Below are 17,919 nucleotides of genomic sequence, written 5' to 3' on the forward strand. Positions count from 1 at the left end.
TTTACTACTTTAAGTGTCTCATTTCCTAATCTAATTCCCTCAGCATCACCTGACTTAATTCGACTACATTCCATTATCGTCGTTTTGCTTTTGTTGATGTTCATCTTATACCCTCCTTTCAAGACATTGTCCATTCCGTTCAACTGCTCTTCCAAGTCCTTTGCTGTCTCTGACAGAACTACAATGTCATCGGCGAACCTCAAAGTTTTTATTTCTTCTCCATGGATTTTAATACCTACTCCGAATTTTTCTTTTGTTTCTTTTATTGCTTGCTCAATATACAGATTGAATAACATCGGGGATAGGCTACAACCCTGTCTCACTCCCTTCCCAACCACTGCTTCCCTTTCATACCCCTCGACTCATAACTGCCATCTGCTTTCTGTACAAATTGTAAATAGCCTTTCACTCTCTGTATTTTATCCCTGCCATCTTCAGAATTTGAAAGAGAGTATTCCAATCAACATTGTCAAAAGCTTTCTCTAAGTCTACAAATGCTAGAAACGTAGGTTTGCCTTTCCTTAATCTTTCTTCTAAGGTAAGTCGTAGGGTCAGTATTGCCTCACGTGTTCCAACATTTCTACGAAATCCAAACTGATCTTCCCCGAGGTCAGCTTCTATCAGTTTTTCCATTCGTCTGTAAATAATTCGCGTTAGTATTTTGCAGCTGTGACTTATTAAACTGATAGTTCGGTAATTTTCACATCTGTCAACACCTGCTTTCTTTGGGATTGGGATTATTATATTCTTCTTGAAGTCTGAGGGTATTTCGCCTGACTCATACATCTTGCTCACCAGATGGTAGAGTTTTGTCAGGACTGTCTCTCCCGAGGTTGTCAGTAGTTCTAATGGAATGTTGTCTACTCCGGGGGCCTTGTTTCGACTCACGTCTTTCAGTGCTCTGTCAAACTCTTCACGCAGTATCGTATCTCCCATTTCATCTTCATCTACATCCTCTTCCATTTCCATAATATTGTCCTCAAGTACATCGCCCTTGTATAGACCCTCTATATACTCCTTCCACCTTTCTGCTTTCCCTTCTTTGCTTAGAACTGGGTTTCCATCAAAGCTCTTGATATTCATGCAAGTGGTTCTCCTTTCTCCAAAGGTCTCTTTAATTTTCCTGTAGGCAGTATCTATCTTACCCCTAGTGAGATAAGCCTCTACATCCTTACATTTGTCCTACAACCTACATAAGTGACAGCATAGTGGGAAGCACAAATACTTTTAAATCTGATAAGAGGAAAGTTCATATCAGTATCTACAAAGGGAATTAGAGTGCTTTCCATTCTTTCTGCTATTTTCTGAATTGCTCCTCCTCCTGGATATAAAAAGTTATATTTCTGTATCAAAACAACAGTCAAAATGAATGCACAATCTAACGAAGAAGGAATAAAACTCTAGTTATCAGTTGGCTGCAGACACAGGTGCATGAAAGAACTAGCAGATTCACTAGCTTCAAGCTCCACGAAACTCTGCTGAGCAAAAGGTAGGGAAGAATCAGACAAAAGTAGCATTTCAATAACACGGGTGGAAAGTTACCCAAGTACATTCATCAGGACATTTTCAAGAGGACAGGAAAGAGGAAAATCAGTGGAATTGATCTTCTCTGAACGTGAGACCTTGGGTGAATTTCCATCCATATCCTTGAAATGGCTCATTTGCGTGACCCTTCCCTATCTTTTACTGAATCCCAATTCAGTTTTACAGAGATTACTCATTGGCGTTGGCCCAATACTTAGCTTGTATTTATCCTGAATCTGTTACCCAGCAGAGTGTCCAAAGTAACTGGAACAAAGTGCAGGCGATTCTTGTATTTGAGAGAGTAAAACAATGGATCCACAATTGTATCCTTAATATCACTTTGCTGCAGAATTCTTAAGCATATTCTAAGCTAGAATGTAATACATGTCCTTGAAGGAGGATATCTTATATCCACAAATCAACACTGATTCAGAAAGCATCTCTTATGCGAGACACAATTTCTCCTTCTCTCACATGATAACCCGCCATATATGGATGGAGGGCAACAGTCAGATTTCCCACTCCCAGATTTCTGAAAAGCACTCAATACCACATTATAGCCTGTTAACGAAGGTCCAAACATATGGGATAGGTTCTCAGATATGGGAGTGATTCCAAGACTTTGTAAGTACTAGAACTTAGTATGTTGGTTCAAAAATGGTTCAAATGGCTCTGAGCACTATGGGACTCAACTGCTGAGGTCATTAGTCCCCTAGAACTTAGAACTAGTTAAACCTAACTAACCTAAGGACATCACAAACATCCATGCCCGAGGCAGGATTCGAACCTGCGACCGTAGCGGTCTTGCGGTTCCAGACTGCAGCGCCTTAGTATGTTGTCCTGGACGCCAAGTGCTCATTGGAGCCCCCTTCAGGAGTACTTCAGAAAAGTGTGATAGGATGGCTTTTCTTCTCTTTATTCATGAACAACATGATGCGTACGTTGAGAAGCAATAGGGGCTTGTTTGTCGAAGATGCTGTAGTGAATGGAAAATTGTCATCTTTGAGTGACTGTATGGCTTGGATAGAATTTCCATTTGTGTGATGAATGGCATCTCGCTGTAAATGTGGAGGAAATGTAAGTCAATGAAAATGAATAGGAGAAACAATGCTTTAGTATTTGAATACAATATCAGCAGTGCACTACCTAACACAGTCATGCCTATTAAATATCTGGGCATAAAATTGCAAAGCAGCATAAAATGGAACGAGAACATGTGATCAGTTGTAAGGCAGGCAAATGGTCCATTTTGGTTTACTGGGAGAATTCTAGGAAAGTGTAGCTCATCTGTAAAGCAGATCGTGTATGAACACTTGTGTGATCCATGTTTTAGTACTGCCCCAAGTATCTGGGATTCCCTTCAGGTCAGATTAAAGAAAGTTAGAGTTTTGCTGCTAGATTTGTTCCTGGGACATTTGATGAAAATGTGAGCATTATGGAAATGCTCTGTAAACTCAAACGGGAATCTCTGGAGGGGAGAAGACATTCTTTTTGCAAAACACTCTTGAGAAAGTTTAGGGAAACGGCATTTGCAGCAGATTGCAGAACAATCGTTCTGCCACCACATACATCTCAGGTAAGGACTGCGAAGACAAGATAAGAGAAATGAGGACTCACACAAAAGTGTATGGACAGTTGTTTTTACCTTACACCATTTATAAGAACAGGGAAGGGAATGCCTAACAGTGATACAGGGTGCCCTCTGCTATACACTGTATGGTGGCTTGCAGAGTAAGTATGCAGATGCAGATAATATTTGAAAATCTGATTGAGGTACAACACATGGGACTGGGATGAAAACATATATGCAACATGCTCCCCATGAAGGTGAGGAGACGTTCATATTTATTACAATTCTTTCTCATGCATTATAATATGTATGTCAAGAATACTGAGACATTCATAGCAGAACTTCGTTACATAAGCATTACAATAACTGGCATGTTTGTAAGAACGATCAGTTTTATAAGTAATGACTACTCTGAATTCTATTACTATCCACCCTTCAAAAATATGGTAACCTTACTGAATTTGGTTGAAAAATAAAATCTTTTATTGCTAATGGCATACTACAGACATAGGTAATTTGGCAGCAGAAGCAGCAACAGGATGTCCAGAATGGAGGATTCACTCTGCAGCTGAATGGGTACTGTGTTGGGACTTCCTGGCAGATTAAAACTGAATGCAATATCTGGAACTTTGTCTTTGGGCAAATGCTCTACAGATTGAGCTATCCAGGTAGTTGGTTGATTAGGAAAGGAAAGGGGGGTGGAGATAAACAGTAAGATTGCCACTCCTTCAGTCATGAGATAGGTCATATGGAGTTACTGATGTAAGACAGAAATTTGATCAAATTATGAAAGTATGTAGGAGTGGTAAAATTGAGTACTGAACGCAATATTGGTGCCAGAGCTGAGAAACAGAATAGAAAACACAAGGAGCACTCTAAGGGGGTCATGGAGACATCCCAACAGACAGCCTCGAGGCACATTCCAACTGGTAATCTTACCCAACGGTGGGTGTGCAATGGGTCAATGCTCCCTGTATGAAAAAGAATTTGATAAGTTGAATGATTAGGAAATTGTTGGACGGAGATTGCGTAAGTGAGTAAGAATTAGTACTGTTGGAACCTAAAACCTCCCCCCCCCTCTCCCCTTGGAGAGGAGATTGTCTACGAGGTTAGCCTAGAAGGTGCCAGTGGTGTCTTACTGCACAATGATGGACAGCAGAACTACCACACTGCGAAGATGTTGACTGCTACATTTCACCTGCTGTTCCAAACAGTCGCAGATACTTTTCTTGGGATTAAGATAAGGTGATTTAGCTGGCCAGTCAAGTTGTGATAGGGTTGCCCGAGTGTTCGTAATGCATGCAATCTATGAACATGACTGTTGTCACCTTGGAAGAAGGGAATAAACACATAGTACTCCTGATGAAGAAAGGGCTGCACTTAATTTATAATTGTCTTTCTTATTAAGTTGTTGGACACACAGATGGGACCACACCACAATATTCCATCATCAGACAGTGGATTAGCATCATAAAAATGTCATAAACTTAAAATAAATTTCAGTTTTTGTACGAAATTGAAGTATTGTGTTTTTTGTGCCTGTCATTGTACAATCATGATAGCTCTCTTCTGCCTTTCTGTCACTACACCATCTACAGAATTCTAATGTTATCAGTGTGTTCTTATAGGGGTGACTAACATTTTTTCCAATGAGCTTATCTATATGCACCAAACAAAATTAAATAAGAAATCACCTCCCTTTGGACAACTTGACTACTGCAGTAATTGACCAAGAAGAGCATGTGGCAGATGGACATCATCAGCTCTCAGACACCTCGACATACAAAATTGTTTCTAATGATCCTTTCATCCAGACTGAGCTGCAGAAAATCGTGAAAACCCTAAGCCCCTCACAAGAACTCAAAAATTGTTTCCATAAAACTCCATTAATCTCCTGATCTACATATTCCCACTTTCTACCTACTTCCCAAAATACACAAATACAACCAACCTAATTGTCCCACAACAGCTCGTTTTAAAGCTCTCACCCAATGCATCTCAGACCTGGCTGATCCGCAACTCCATCCTACCACAGAGAGCCTTCAATCATATGTAAAAGATTCTTCTTGGAATGTCTCAGCCCTCTATCATTTGGACCCCTCATCACCTTTGTTGCGACCTTGCTTTACACAAGCATCCAACATACGCACAGCCTCTCAGCCACAGAGCACTATCACTCCCAACAACAACCTGACAGTTTTCCTAAAACCTCATTTATAGTCAGCCTAGCTGACTTCATCCATACCCATTCACTTATTATGGCCAAATCTACAAATAAATCAAGGGAACTGTGGGAATCATGATGACCCTTGTTAAGTTAACTGTTTCATGGGCTACATGGAAATATAATTTACCAAGACCCAGAAGCTGGACCACATTCCTTAACATTGGACACCACCTCACTGAAGCCCAAATCAAAACCTCAGCCCACATAAAACCAGCCAAAAAGCAATGATACCTATAATTGCCACTCCTTTCACACCGCACACTCCCTGTCCTCCACCCTAGGCATCGAAGTCAAACGTATCTGCTCCACCACCAAATGCATCAACACCTACTCCAACAATCTCTCACAGACTTCCCTCTTCTGTAACTATCCAGCTGATCTTATTCACAAACAAATCTTCCAGGAAGTACCCTCTGAATAATAAATTTCCCACTTCCAGGAAACTCTAAAGCACCCTCTTATTACCTAGTGCAACCCTCGCCTTGAATGCCTCAATACTTTACTCCGTGAAGGCTATGACTTTCTTGAGTCATGCCCTAAACTGAGCTCCTCGTTTCCTGATATCCTCCCCACACCATCCACAACTGCCTTCAGTTGCCCTCATAACCTTGGTAACATCCTAGTCAAACCTAATGACATTTCATACCTTTGTCTCTGTCCCAAGGGCCCTACCCATGCAAGAAACAGTCTGTGCTGTAAAACTTGCCCCCTGTACCTACCCCTAGGATGTACTCCAGCCCCAACACTACTAAATACTACATAATCAAAGACAGGAACAACTTGCAAAACAATGCATGTTCATCAGTTAACTTGTGTCCACTGCACAATGTTTTATACAGCTGTAATCATCACTAAACTGAGAACAGGAGTGAACACAGAAGAACCATCTGCCTTGAGGACGCCAAGCACCCAGCTGTTGAACATGTTCTACGGAATGAATCACGGGGCACTGAGTTCATGCTGCACCACACAGATATATCTGGATTCTCCCACCCAGTACTAGTTTCTCTGAACTCAGGAGATGAGAACTTGCTCTCCAACACATTCTTGCACCCTGACACCCCCTGGACTTAATTTGCACTATTTATGTAGCTTACCCTTAATTATCTATATTTATCATCTCTGGAGTGGAGCTGATGGTTCAAATGGCTCTGAGCACTATGGGACTCAACTGCTGTGGTCATCAGTCCCCTAGAACTTAGAACTACTTAAACCTAACTAACCTAAGGACATCACACACACCCATGCCCGAGGCAGGATTCGAACCTGCGACCGTAGCAGTCCTGCGGTTCCGGACTGCAGCGCCAGAACCGCTAGACCACCGCGGCCGGCGGAGTGGAGCTGACACAGTGCTTAATAATGTACCATCTGTGATCGCTCTCTCTGACTCTCTGCCTTCACCTTGTGTACCCTTGCCCTCACTACAGATGGGTCTCTCTCATCCTGAGGTCTGAGTGGCCTGCCTTCCTTTCTAACTTTCCCCAAGATATACTTCTTTTCTCCTAAACAAAGGAACTATTAGTTTCAAAAGCTATGTAGTGCGTTCCTATTATGTGCTTCTATCGGCAGTACTATTTCACATCCTGTAGGTAAGACATGGTAAGCAATTCTGTCTCAAAATTGACTAGTTTTTTCAACTGAGTTTTTCTTTGATGCACAAAATAAAACTTGTTTACTGATTGAGTTTCTTACCATCAGGTGGTGGAACATCTGCATGTCGCAAGGCATCCTCATCAAAATCTAAGTTGGAAAGTATCTGTAACAATTCTTGGGCCACTGAAGGACGGCAGTGTAAACTATCCCGATGTTCCACATAATACTGCTTAGCTTGTTCTAGCTTTTTCTTGTATCCTTTAGACCCTTCAAGCTCATCCTGAAACAAGTAAAGATGTCCGAGCTGCACACACTTAGCACTACAAAGCGAAACAGCAAATCTAATACTTTTATCAATTTCTGTTAAAATTCATTTATTAAAATGGATAGAGATGAAATATTTATTTTACACGCCATTTAAGTTTAATTTGTGTACATTGGCATCATTAGTAACACTTCTTACAAAATCTGAATAAAGAGATTAGCTGGACAGCTCTTGCACCTGGATTTTCCACAGTGTATGTATGACCCGTATGGCAAGGGGTTAGGTGTAGACGTGGCACAACAATTGACTATGATATTGAGTAGATTATATGGCTGGTGGAATACCATTTTAGGAGTGGGAAGGATAGCATTTCAGATGTTCCTCATTTCTGGGCATGTTGATAAGTCATTGAAGCCCTGGCAAATGATATAGTTCAGCTGCTCCAGTACAGGATTACATTTGTGTGATGAGGGGGGACGGGGTGTTCCTTTGCAGCTGGTTCCTGGAGGTAGCCAGAGTATTAAGTGCACACTTATCAAAATGTTGCATGAAGTCTGTCTTTGGACTATGTTTGAGAGGAAAAGGGGAGGTTCTATCTGTGAAGGCCTTAGTAAGGCCATCAGCACACTGGGCAAGGGATTACTCGTCATTAAAGATGTGCCATTCATGACTGAACAGATTATATGGGAGAGACACTTTAGTGTGGAAGGGATTAGTCTAGCCACGGCAGCTGTTATTCCTTGCTACTCGCTGGGTATGCACTTGTCTATCAGCTTCTCTCCACAACATACAAGATATTCACTAAAATTATTACAATCCATGCAGGAAAAGCAATGGTTTTTATTCAGGCAAAGAAAGAAAGGAGGGAACATTAGGGTTCAGCTTCATATTACATCTCAGTTAAGGGAAAGCTAAGAAAGGAAAATGGCCATGCTCTCTACCAAGGAACCATTCTGGCATTTTCCTTAAGCAATTTAAGGAAACCACTGAAAATCTGGATAGCAGAATGGGAATCCAAATCACCTTCCTCACAAATAAAAGTCCACAGTAACCACTGTGATCCCTCATTTGATTCAGGCAAAAGAACACGCTCACTTTAGAATTTGATAAAGCAGTGTGTTCTCCATGCTTCCAACGAACAATCTATTTCATTTCGGGCAGTTAAGAAGAGTTGATTCTTTTGATGACGACAGTGAAGAGCTTTGTGCATTTTGAATTCAGTTCAACTTTTCAGCAGATACAACACACTGTGAAGTTCACAGGGCAGATAACTGCCAGAGCACTTTGGAATCCATTCAGCATGTTATCACCATATGGACTGAAAATTATCATCACTGAATGATCTGTACTCATCTGAAAATGGAGTATCATTTAACATGTCAGTGTGATTGAACAATTACACTTCAATATGATATTAATATTTAGATAACTTCATACCAACAGCACTTTTTGACCAAAAAGAGCTAATTAGAAGCTAAAAGTACTCTCCGCAAAGCACTGCAGAGGTTCTCTGTTCTTAGTTCAGGTTGATAAACCTCAGGCTCTCAGTACTATTGTAGCCTCGGTCCTGCAATCTTTGTGGTTATCATCTTCTCGGCACACATCATGGGTGTGATTTGTTTTAACTTTTGTAACTCCAAAGGGACCTAGGTTCTTGACCTTCACCTTTCCTTCATTTTACTGCATCTCTCTTCAAATGAATTAATAATTTCTTCTTATAACAATTTTGTGATGTGAAGATCTGTGTGGGGACCTTAACTCTTATCTGAATGGTGTTTTCCCAATACTTCTGTGGTATGTTGAATTCATGGCATACTGAACTAATGGTATCATCTTATACCATTCATTAGAGCTATCAATATTGAGCTTAGCAATTATTTTAGCTGTCCATTGGCTCTAGGGAATCCCGTCATTATTAAAGTGTGTTCAGCTCCTTCTGTAATGTAATATTCCTTGAATTCTTGACAAGTAAAGCAAGTCACCCATCATCAATTATTTGGACTGGATTCCCAAAATCAGTTTTCTCTAATTCCATCTTACTAATTGTTTCTGTTGATTTTGTAGTCTTTACATGATATGGCCAGGTAAACTTGGCAAATACACCAATAACAATTAGAATGTGTTTGTATTCTCTGTGCATTAATTGAAGTGATCCAATATGATCCCTGTAACAAGTGCATAATGGCTCACGTTCTTTGAATAAGTTATGAATGAAACCTTCCTTCTTTCCTGATTCCTTATTCATAATCAAACATTTTATACACTTGGAGGTCACTCTTTTCACCTTGTCAGTCAAATCTTACTTCCTCTTCAGTTCGATTAACTGCATGATGAACTTTCTCATGCACAAGCTTGATGATTTCGCATTGCATACTGTGTGATCAAACAAAGTCTCTTATCAATCACAGAACTTCAAAACAATTCCATCTCTCATTAAAAAGTTTTCATAAGGCCATTCTTTGAGATAGCTCTTACATTGTTGCTCAACCTTCATCCTCAGTACATTCACACAATGACTTAAGGTGTCTACATGTTTCATCATAGAACCATATCAGTGTTCAATGCTCTAGGAACACACTTCTAACAGTAATGCCCATCTAGCTACTCTTGGAAGTCCTTCATATCCATAGTCTCTTGGAATGCAGCAAATTCCATTACAATTTTAAAACGTATTCCTAGTAAATACACCTGGAATTTATTTAAGGTATTAACAAGAGCTAAGACTTCAAGCTCATGCTACAGTATTTCTCCTCTTGTGGTGTTTCTTTTTAGCTCATATACAATACTGAATGGAACTCATCATCACCTGGAGTTTTTTTTTTTTTTTTTTTATATAACACAGCTCAAAAACCTTCTTTGCTTGTGTCTGTGTGTAATTCAGTTTTGGGTTTTGGGCTGTAGATTTTTAAAACTGGATCTGATGAAAGAATATCTTTGAGCATCTTGAATTCTTGCTTCTGCTGTTGTTCAAACTTACGTTCTCGATTATTCCTTAATAAAGCACTCAGAGGTTTGGCAATTGCAAAGTAATTTGAGGTAAACTTCCTAAAGTATCCTGTTAAGACATAGGAAACTTTCTATTGCCGCCACAGATTCCAGTTCTGAAAAATTTTGAATAGCTATTATCTTCTCAGGAGGAGGTCGGATTTGTTCACACTGTATAACATCACCCAAAAATGTCTACAGTTCTCTTCGAGAACTGGTATTTCGCAAAATTAATTTCCAAGTCATATTCTGCTGCAGTTGTAACACTAAACCAAACTGTTGAAATTCCTCATCATCATTGTTGGTATTATTATATATTCTATGTAAATAAATAACATGTTTTCTCAAAGCCAGTGCCCAAAAAAAAAAATATGTTTAAAAAACGCTGGAACACTGCAAGTGAATTTGATAATCCAAATGGAACTTTCCTGAATTAAAACTGTCCTGAATGTCACAAATGAGGTATATTTTTGGCTTTCCTCTTTAACATGAATGTAGAAAAAAACGTTTTTGAGATCTGGTGTGGAAAACACACAGATGTTTTGAAGTTTAAAAGGTCTCCTTTGATGGGCAATGGGTAATGATCTTTCACTGTGATCTTGTTTAATTTTCTGTAGTCTATACAGACTTGATAATCTCCATTTTTCTCTTTTACAACTACAATGTGGCTAGCATATTCAGATGAACTAGGTTCTATTACTCCTCGAAGATGTGACATCTGGACTTGGTTGTCAACAATTTCTTTCTCATCTGGTGACAAACTTCTTGGTCTACCGTATGTCAGTTGCTGTTGTAGTTCTCTCTCAATAATCTTCATTCCGACATCAGCAGACTTTGTCTTTGTTGGGATGTTATTAGTCACCAAATCTTTGTTTCATCACTAACAGAGCTTTGGTTTGTCTGGTATATGGATACACGTAAGATGAGCTCCCCCTTCTGGCATCCTAATAGTAACACCACACTTATTTATTAAAACTTTAGTTTGATCTATGGCTAAACTTGTTCCAATTAGAGCATCTCTTTCTCTTGCTCTGGGAATTGCAATCACTTGATCTGAGATCACTGGCACCACAACTGAAACACCCTTTGCCTCTCAAGCTGCACTTAATATTTCTACTACTTGGGTCATTAGCATCTTTTTTACTGGAGTTTGAATTTTCACTGCTGTTATTTATTTTTGGCAATGACCTCACAGCTCTTCTGTAATGTCTCACTTTTTCCTTAAACTCTTTTACATTTCCAGCCCAGTACAGTGGAAGTTTTTGCGCCTAAACAAATACTGAACTAGTGAGTTGTTACCAGTATCAGCATGGATGGCAAGTCCCTCCATTACAAGAAAATATTCCCGAAGAGACTCTTCCCGTTTCTTCTTTCACCGAGACAGCAGTTGGTGGATCCCCACAGGACTTGTTTTGTATCATGTAAAAATTTCAAGTAAATCAGGCAACAACTTATCAGGATTTTTTTATTAACATTTCCCCTTTATACATTACATATCAAAAACATATAGCCTATGTCTGTCAGAATGTTTATTAGAGCATCATCTAAAAATCTGACGTAAATTCATCATGAACTTTTTGAGATTTTTGGAAACAACATTAAGCAGTAATTTGTCTTTATAAAGTACTACAGATATAAATAATAATAATAATAATAATAATAATTTATGTGATGCTCATTTGGCGTATGAGCTTTTCAGTTTGAAGTACATTTACGAAAACAAAGAAATTGCTGCATAAATTATGGTGGAAGTTGGTCCTGCTTGCTAAGTTTCAGCACCTGACCTTAGGTAGAGAAATATGAAAACAAGTGAGTGGGAAATTCATTGCCCATGCGCAATATCTGAAAGCTGTCCCACTCTGGCAGTGTGAGTCTTTTCAGAGGGAGATTGATTACAAAAAGTTGAACAAAGCTATGTGAAATAATGTTGTTGAGTTAAGCCTTTACAAAAATTGAAAAATCATTGTCTAAGGGTGAACTTCCTATAAAATTTCCACTTTTTAACAAGGTTGTGTCTTCAACACTTGCTATAAGCAAGAGTTGTCATTGTTTTAACAACAACCAATGACAAGTTTTAAAACAATAGTAATGCCACAGGTCAAATGCACCACCTAGTACTCATATGTAAAAACGTAAAAATGAACCTATAACATTCTGGCAACATGAAGTGTTATGTACAGCGGTTTCTTCTTAACTTACAGGTATTACGCAGGGACACAATAAATCGTTTTATTTTATGGCCAAATTCAGTCTCCCCCCCCCCCCCCCTCCCACCCAGTTTGTGTCAATTTTCTCTAGCCAGATTCAATTATTTATTGCCAACTTCGATGCCCCCCCCCCAAAAAAAAAAAATTGGTTGGCGTTTTTCTACCAGATTTGATTGGTCATTACTTTTTTGCCAGATATGGAACTACTTTCTTTTTTGCCAAATTTTTTGTGACATTTTCTGCTACTCCTTTCTTTCACTGAGATTTGCTGCTACTCCTTTTTTGCCACTTTTGGTGTTACTCTTTTCTTGCCAGATTCAGTGTAACCCCCCCCCCCCCTTTTCTTTCCAGATTCGATGTACCCTTTTTTTTTGCCGCATTTGGTGTTACCTTTTGTTGCCAGATTAAATTTTTTTAATCAATTTTGCTGTTTTACTGCCAATTTCAGAGCTATTTTTTTGCCAATTTTGTAGCTATTTTCGGCACCACACCATACATGGGAAATGAAGTATCATTTTAAGATTATACATGAACCACAGCCTTGAGGAAATCAAAACACAATTTCAGCATTCAATAACTAACTATCAGTTATGAATACTGGCAAACTACTGTTCTCAGATTTATAACATTTGTTATGTGGGAACATGATAACTTTCACAATATTTCATTAAAATTGCCAATTTTGCATTATGTCACTGTAAAACTGACTGTTTCTCATTATTTTTTGTGTTATTGTTTTCATGAAATTTTCCTGTCCCTAACAATAGGTGCATTTTTTTTTAAGTAAATGTTACTTTAATATCAGTTCAAATTATGCTAGAGGATCAACACATGAAATTCAGTTGGGAAAAATCAAGAAAGCTCCATGCCCCAAGCTTTCTCATGACTTGGGTTCAGTACCTAGCAGGAGTTGTCACATGTGTCTACTTTGGGAAGCAATTTATTTTAAGAGAAATGGGTGCTGAAAAGATTGAAAGGGACTGTTAATGACATACTTCCTGATTTTTTTCTGACATTTAAACACTAATCAACATGGAAAAAATGTGTTGAAGGAATGAAGAGTCTTAATTTGTGTATACACCTGTACTGCTTTCTGTGTGCATTAAATGCATGTAGAGGCAAAGGGGAGATGCAATGGTGCAAAGTCACGCCTGCCTCTGTTTTGCATGCAAGGGATACCACGCGCTCCACCTCAGTTGGGGAGGCACATGTAACTGTTGTGCGCCTGCCTGCAGTTCTAAAAGATTAGGTTTTTTGCACACACTGAAATTTATCCTTGCGTTAGCACTTTGGCTGAGTGCTTTAAGAAGAAACACATGAAACCTGAAGAGGATTATCACCGATTTCCCTGTTTGCGGTTTGTTAATTCAACAGACTATGAAGACAAAGTGAAACGAAAAGACTGTTAACACTTACTCACAAATAAGTATAACCTGGAAACAACAAAGGCAAACCTTAAAAGAGGAGGAGTGATTCTGGCACAATTAATTTAATGATGTCATCCTTGGTTTATAAACCACTTTGATTAGTAAATAGTTTGCATCAATGAGAGAAAATAAAAGAACACTGAAATCATACTTATAATTGAAATAGCTGTTTTCCTGCCGAGTGGGTACTGCAGAACCACACATTGGCCATATAAAGTCCACAGACAGTGCTTGAAATTCCACCTCGTTCAAAATTTTGTGTGCTGCCTAAACACTCTTATCTAGAGTTTGGAGGCTGACGATAAACAAATCCAAATCTAATTAATGCTTTTGACGAACTAATCTGCCCCCCCCCCCCCCCCATGTACACACTGATGGCTATTAACTGTTGTATATGTAAACTTTCAGTGATTCTATTCTACACACCTCTATTGTGTTGCATATTCAGGAATTCAGTATTGTTGGATTACTGACTGTGAATGTTAAGTATCAAATAAATGTTCATTTTTCCACAGAAAGAAACGTAAAGTGATCATAATCTATATGTAGTTTTCCTAGGATTTCACCAAAGTCTGGAAAACTAATGGGATGACGACAGATTTCCATGCAGTAGATATCTTGAACTGTAGCACAGCCGTGCACAATTATGCAAAATGGAACATCCCAGTATTTGCACTTGGCTGTAGTGACAATTGTTGCTAGCAAAGCAAAAACTTCGATTACTGTAGCAGCATGCATGATTCTACCTAGGTGTGAATAGAACCATGGATGCACTCATGTTGATAAAAAGTGCTGCACCTACACGTGTGCCTCTTTTCATGTGTGAGGCAAACACAGGCCCACGTGACTAGGCATCAGGTACACAGGTATAAATGAGTCTTTAGTAACATCTAGGACCACAAATAATATAAAATGACAGAACTGCAAATCATTTCATGGCTGGATGTTTATTTCTTCATCAGCCTCAATAGTTTTCAGTTATTTTTGTGAATATACAGTTTAACGAATTACTGTGTGGATTCAAATAATTTGTTCATGGGTTTCTTTATTGTCAATATCCACCACCATATGACCATATTTTCTAGACAGTGCTGAAACCCTGTCTGACATAGGAGTGGATCCAACTAATATTCTGTGGAAAAAGTACCACATGAAAACTAAAGTGTTTTGAAAATGACAAAGAATTCTCAAAAATATGAGCTACATTTAACACAGGATGCTTTTCAGTAGCTTGAGTGAGGGCCTGCCCATGTTGGTTACTGACTGGTAACATTGCAGTTAGTTACAAGCGCACATTACCATCGGCCATATAAAGTCCACAGACAGTGCTTGAAATTCCACCTCGTTCAAAATTTTGTGTGCTGCCTAAACACTCTTATCTAGAGTTTGGAGGCTGACGATAAACAAATCCAAATCTAATTAATGCTTTTGACGAACTAATCTGCCCCCCCCCCCCCCCCCATGTACACACTGATGGCTATTAACTGTTGTATATGTAAACTTTCAGTGATTCTATTCTACACACCTCTATTGTGTTGCATATTCAGGAATTCAGTATTGTTGGATTACTGACTGTGAATGTTAAGTATCAAATAAATGTTCATTTTTCCACAGAAAGAAACGTAAAGTGATCATAATCTATATGTAGTTTTCCTAGGATTTCACCAAAGTCTGGAAAACTAATGGGATGACGACAGATTTCCATGCAGTAGATATCTTGAACTGTAGCACAGCCGTGCACAATTATGCAAAATGGAACATCCCAGTATTTGCACTTGGCTGTAGTGACAATTGTTGCTAGCAAAGCAAAAACTTCGATTACTGTAGCAGCATGCATGATTCTACCTAGGTGTGAATAGAACCATGGATGCACTCATGTTGATAAAAAGTGCTGCACCTACACGTGTGCCTCTTTTCATGTGTGAGGCAAACACAGGCCCACGTGACTAGGCATCAGGTACACAGGTATAAATGAGTCTTTAGTAACATCTAGGACCACAAATAATATAAAATGACAGAACTGCAAATCATTTCATGGCTGGATGTTTATTTCTTCATCAGCCTCAATAGTTTTCAGTTATTTTTGTGAATATACAGTTTAACGAATTACTGTGTGGATTCAAATAATTTGTTCATGGGTTTCTTTATTGTCAATATCCACCACCATATGACCATATTTTCTAGACAGTGCTGAAACCCTGTCTGACATAGGAGTGGATCCAACTAATATTCTGTGGAAAAAGTACCACATGAAAACTAAAGTGTTTTGAAAATGACAAAGAATTCTCAAAAATATGAGCTACATTTAACACAGGATGCTTTTCAGTAGCTTGAGTGAGGGCCTGCCCATGTTGGTTACTGACTGGTAACATTGCAGTTAGTTACAAGCGCACATTACCATCGGCCATATAAAGTCCACAGACAGTGCTTGAAATTCCACCTCGTTCAAAATTTTGTGTGCTGCCTAAACACTCTTATCTAGAGTTTGGAGGCTGACGATAAACAAATCCAAATCTAATTAATGCTTTTGACGAACTAATCCCTCCCCACCCCAACTGCTGCCAACAACAAATTCTATATGACTCTTGAGTTCACAGGTAGAGCTGGCAAACCACAAAAAGTTGTGTAAAGGAGGACAGAAGCAAAGTTTCACTTAGAAACAGATAGATAAAGTAATATAACATAATAACTACTAGGTGGAAGTGAATGGAATTGCGGGAGCATGTTGCCAGGTGTCTCCCAGTCAAGCCCAGAAAGTAGGATGTCACGTGGCATAAGGTCATCATGACTACAGTGCCAAATGAGGATGGTCCCGCCAACGTGAGGCAGCTGAAGGTACAGGAAAAGTGTGTGTCAATCACTGAGCAGTTACAGTGCATTGTGGTGGTTTTATCATTACGACACGGCCCAGAGACAACATTTGGATGACTCCACATGGAGAAGAACTGTCAGGCAACTGGAAGAATGTCAGTGTATGATAAGTGTAGCCCAGGGGTTTGATACTGCTCACAGCATCGTTTCACGTGCATGCTGCCTGCAGAAGAAGAGGTAGTCAATCATGGTAAATTACAGCAGCCAATGACCACTAAATTGTGCAACAGGCAAAAAGGGACCCACATCAAACATTAAGTGCAATTTCAACCACATTTAACAGGACTGAGGGCAACCAGTCTAATACTCCACAGTGACTGCAAGGCGGAGGTGTCTTTGCACTGACAACCAGTACATTGTGTTCGTTGGCACCTGCACGTCAGAAGCACTGTTTGCGATGGTGCCAAGAACAGGAACAGCACCAATGAGGAATGGAGTTGTGTGCTCTTCTTGGATGAGAGCAGATTCACCTGAGTAGTGCTTCTGAACATACCCTCATATGGTGACAAGAGGGAACACACAATGCACCCACAAATATTGTTGAACATGATTGGTTTGATGGTCCAGATGATTTTTTGTGGGGAGGCATAATGTTGCAAGTGCTTATTTACTTCAAAAGCTTTGAACGAAGTATGCTTTTGGTCAACATTATTGTGAGACTGTACTCCTATTCCATGTGCATTTTTTCAGGGATGCATTTGGCCCCGACTTCATTTTTATGGATGACAATGTGCGATCACATTGTTCAGCACCGGTGGAATGAGAGGATATTCAGCAAATGGACTGACCGGTCACTCCTCGGCCATGAATTCCATCAAGCACATGTGGGATGCAGAGGGGATACATACTGCAGCATATCCTCTTGCTCAAACGACCATACAGTAGTTGTTAACCACAATGGCGGAGGAAGAGGAATGGAACGCCCTACCACACACACACACACACACACACACACACACACACACACACACACACACGATGACTGACTTCCCAACTGTAAATGAAAATGACTGGAAGAAATGGCACTTCCCTCAATTACTAGCTTGCATAGCAAAATACTGATAATGGTGAGTGCATGCTTTGGTATTATATATTGTTCAAATTATGACATCGTCAAAGTTGTCGATTAGAGACCTCAGTAAGGAGGCTGCTTCTGTTCCAGCAGCAGCACAGACTAGTACAGCATATGTTGCTGAATTATTTTTAATAGTTTCAAATAGGAATAACTTATTTTCAGTTAACTGCATGCT

General features: G+C 39.4%; 1 protein-coding gene across 1 annotated transcript in view; it reads right to left on the reverse strand.

Moving 5' to 3' along the window:
* LOC126253446 (protein ecdysoneless) overlaps nucleotides 1–17,919 on the reverse strand; it is a 104,940-nt gene that overhangs the window by 15,247 nt on the left and 71,774 nt on the right. Inside the window, exon 8 of the mRNA XM_049954792.1 lies at nucleotides 7,014–7,194. Within this exon, the coding sequence (XP_049810749.1) occupies nucleotides 7,014–7,194 (181 nt within the window). The remainder of the gene's footprint in view (nucleotides 1–7,013; nucleotides 7,195–17,919) is intronic.

This window comes from Schistocerca nitens, chromosome 4 (genome assembly GCF_023898315.1).
Source record: "Schistocerca nitens isolate TAMUIC-IGC-003100 chromosome 4, iqSchNite1.1, whole genome shotgun sequence".
NCBI classification, from domain to species: Eukaryota; Metazoa; Arthropoda; class Insecta; order Orthoptera; family Acrididae; genus Schistocerca; species Schistocerca nitens.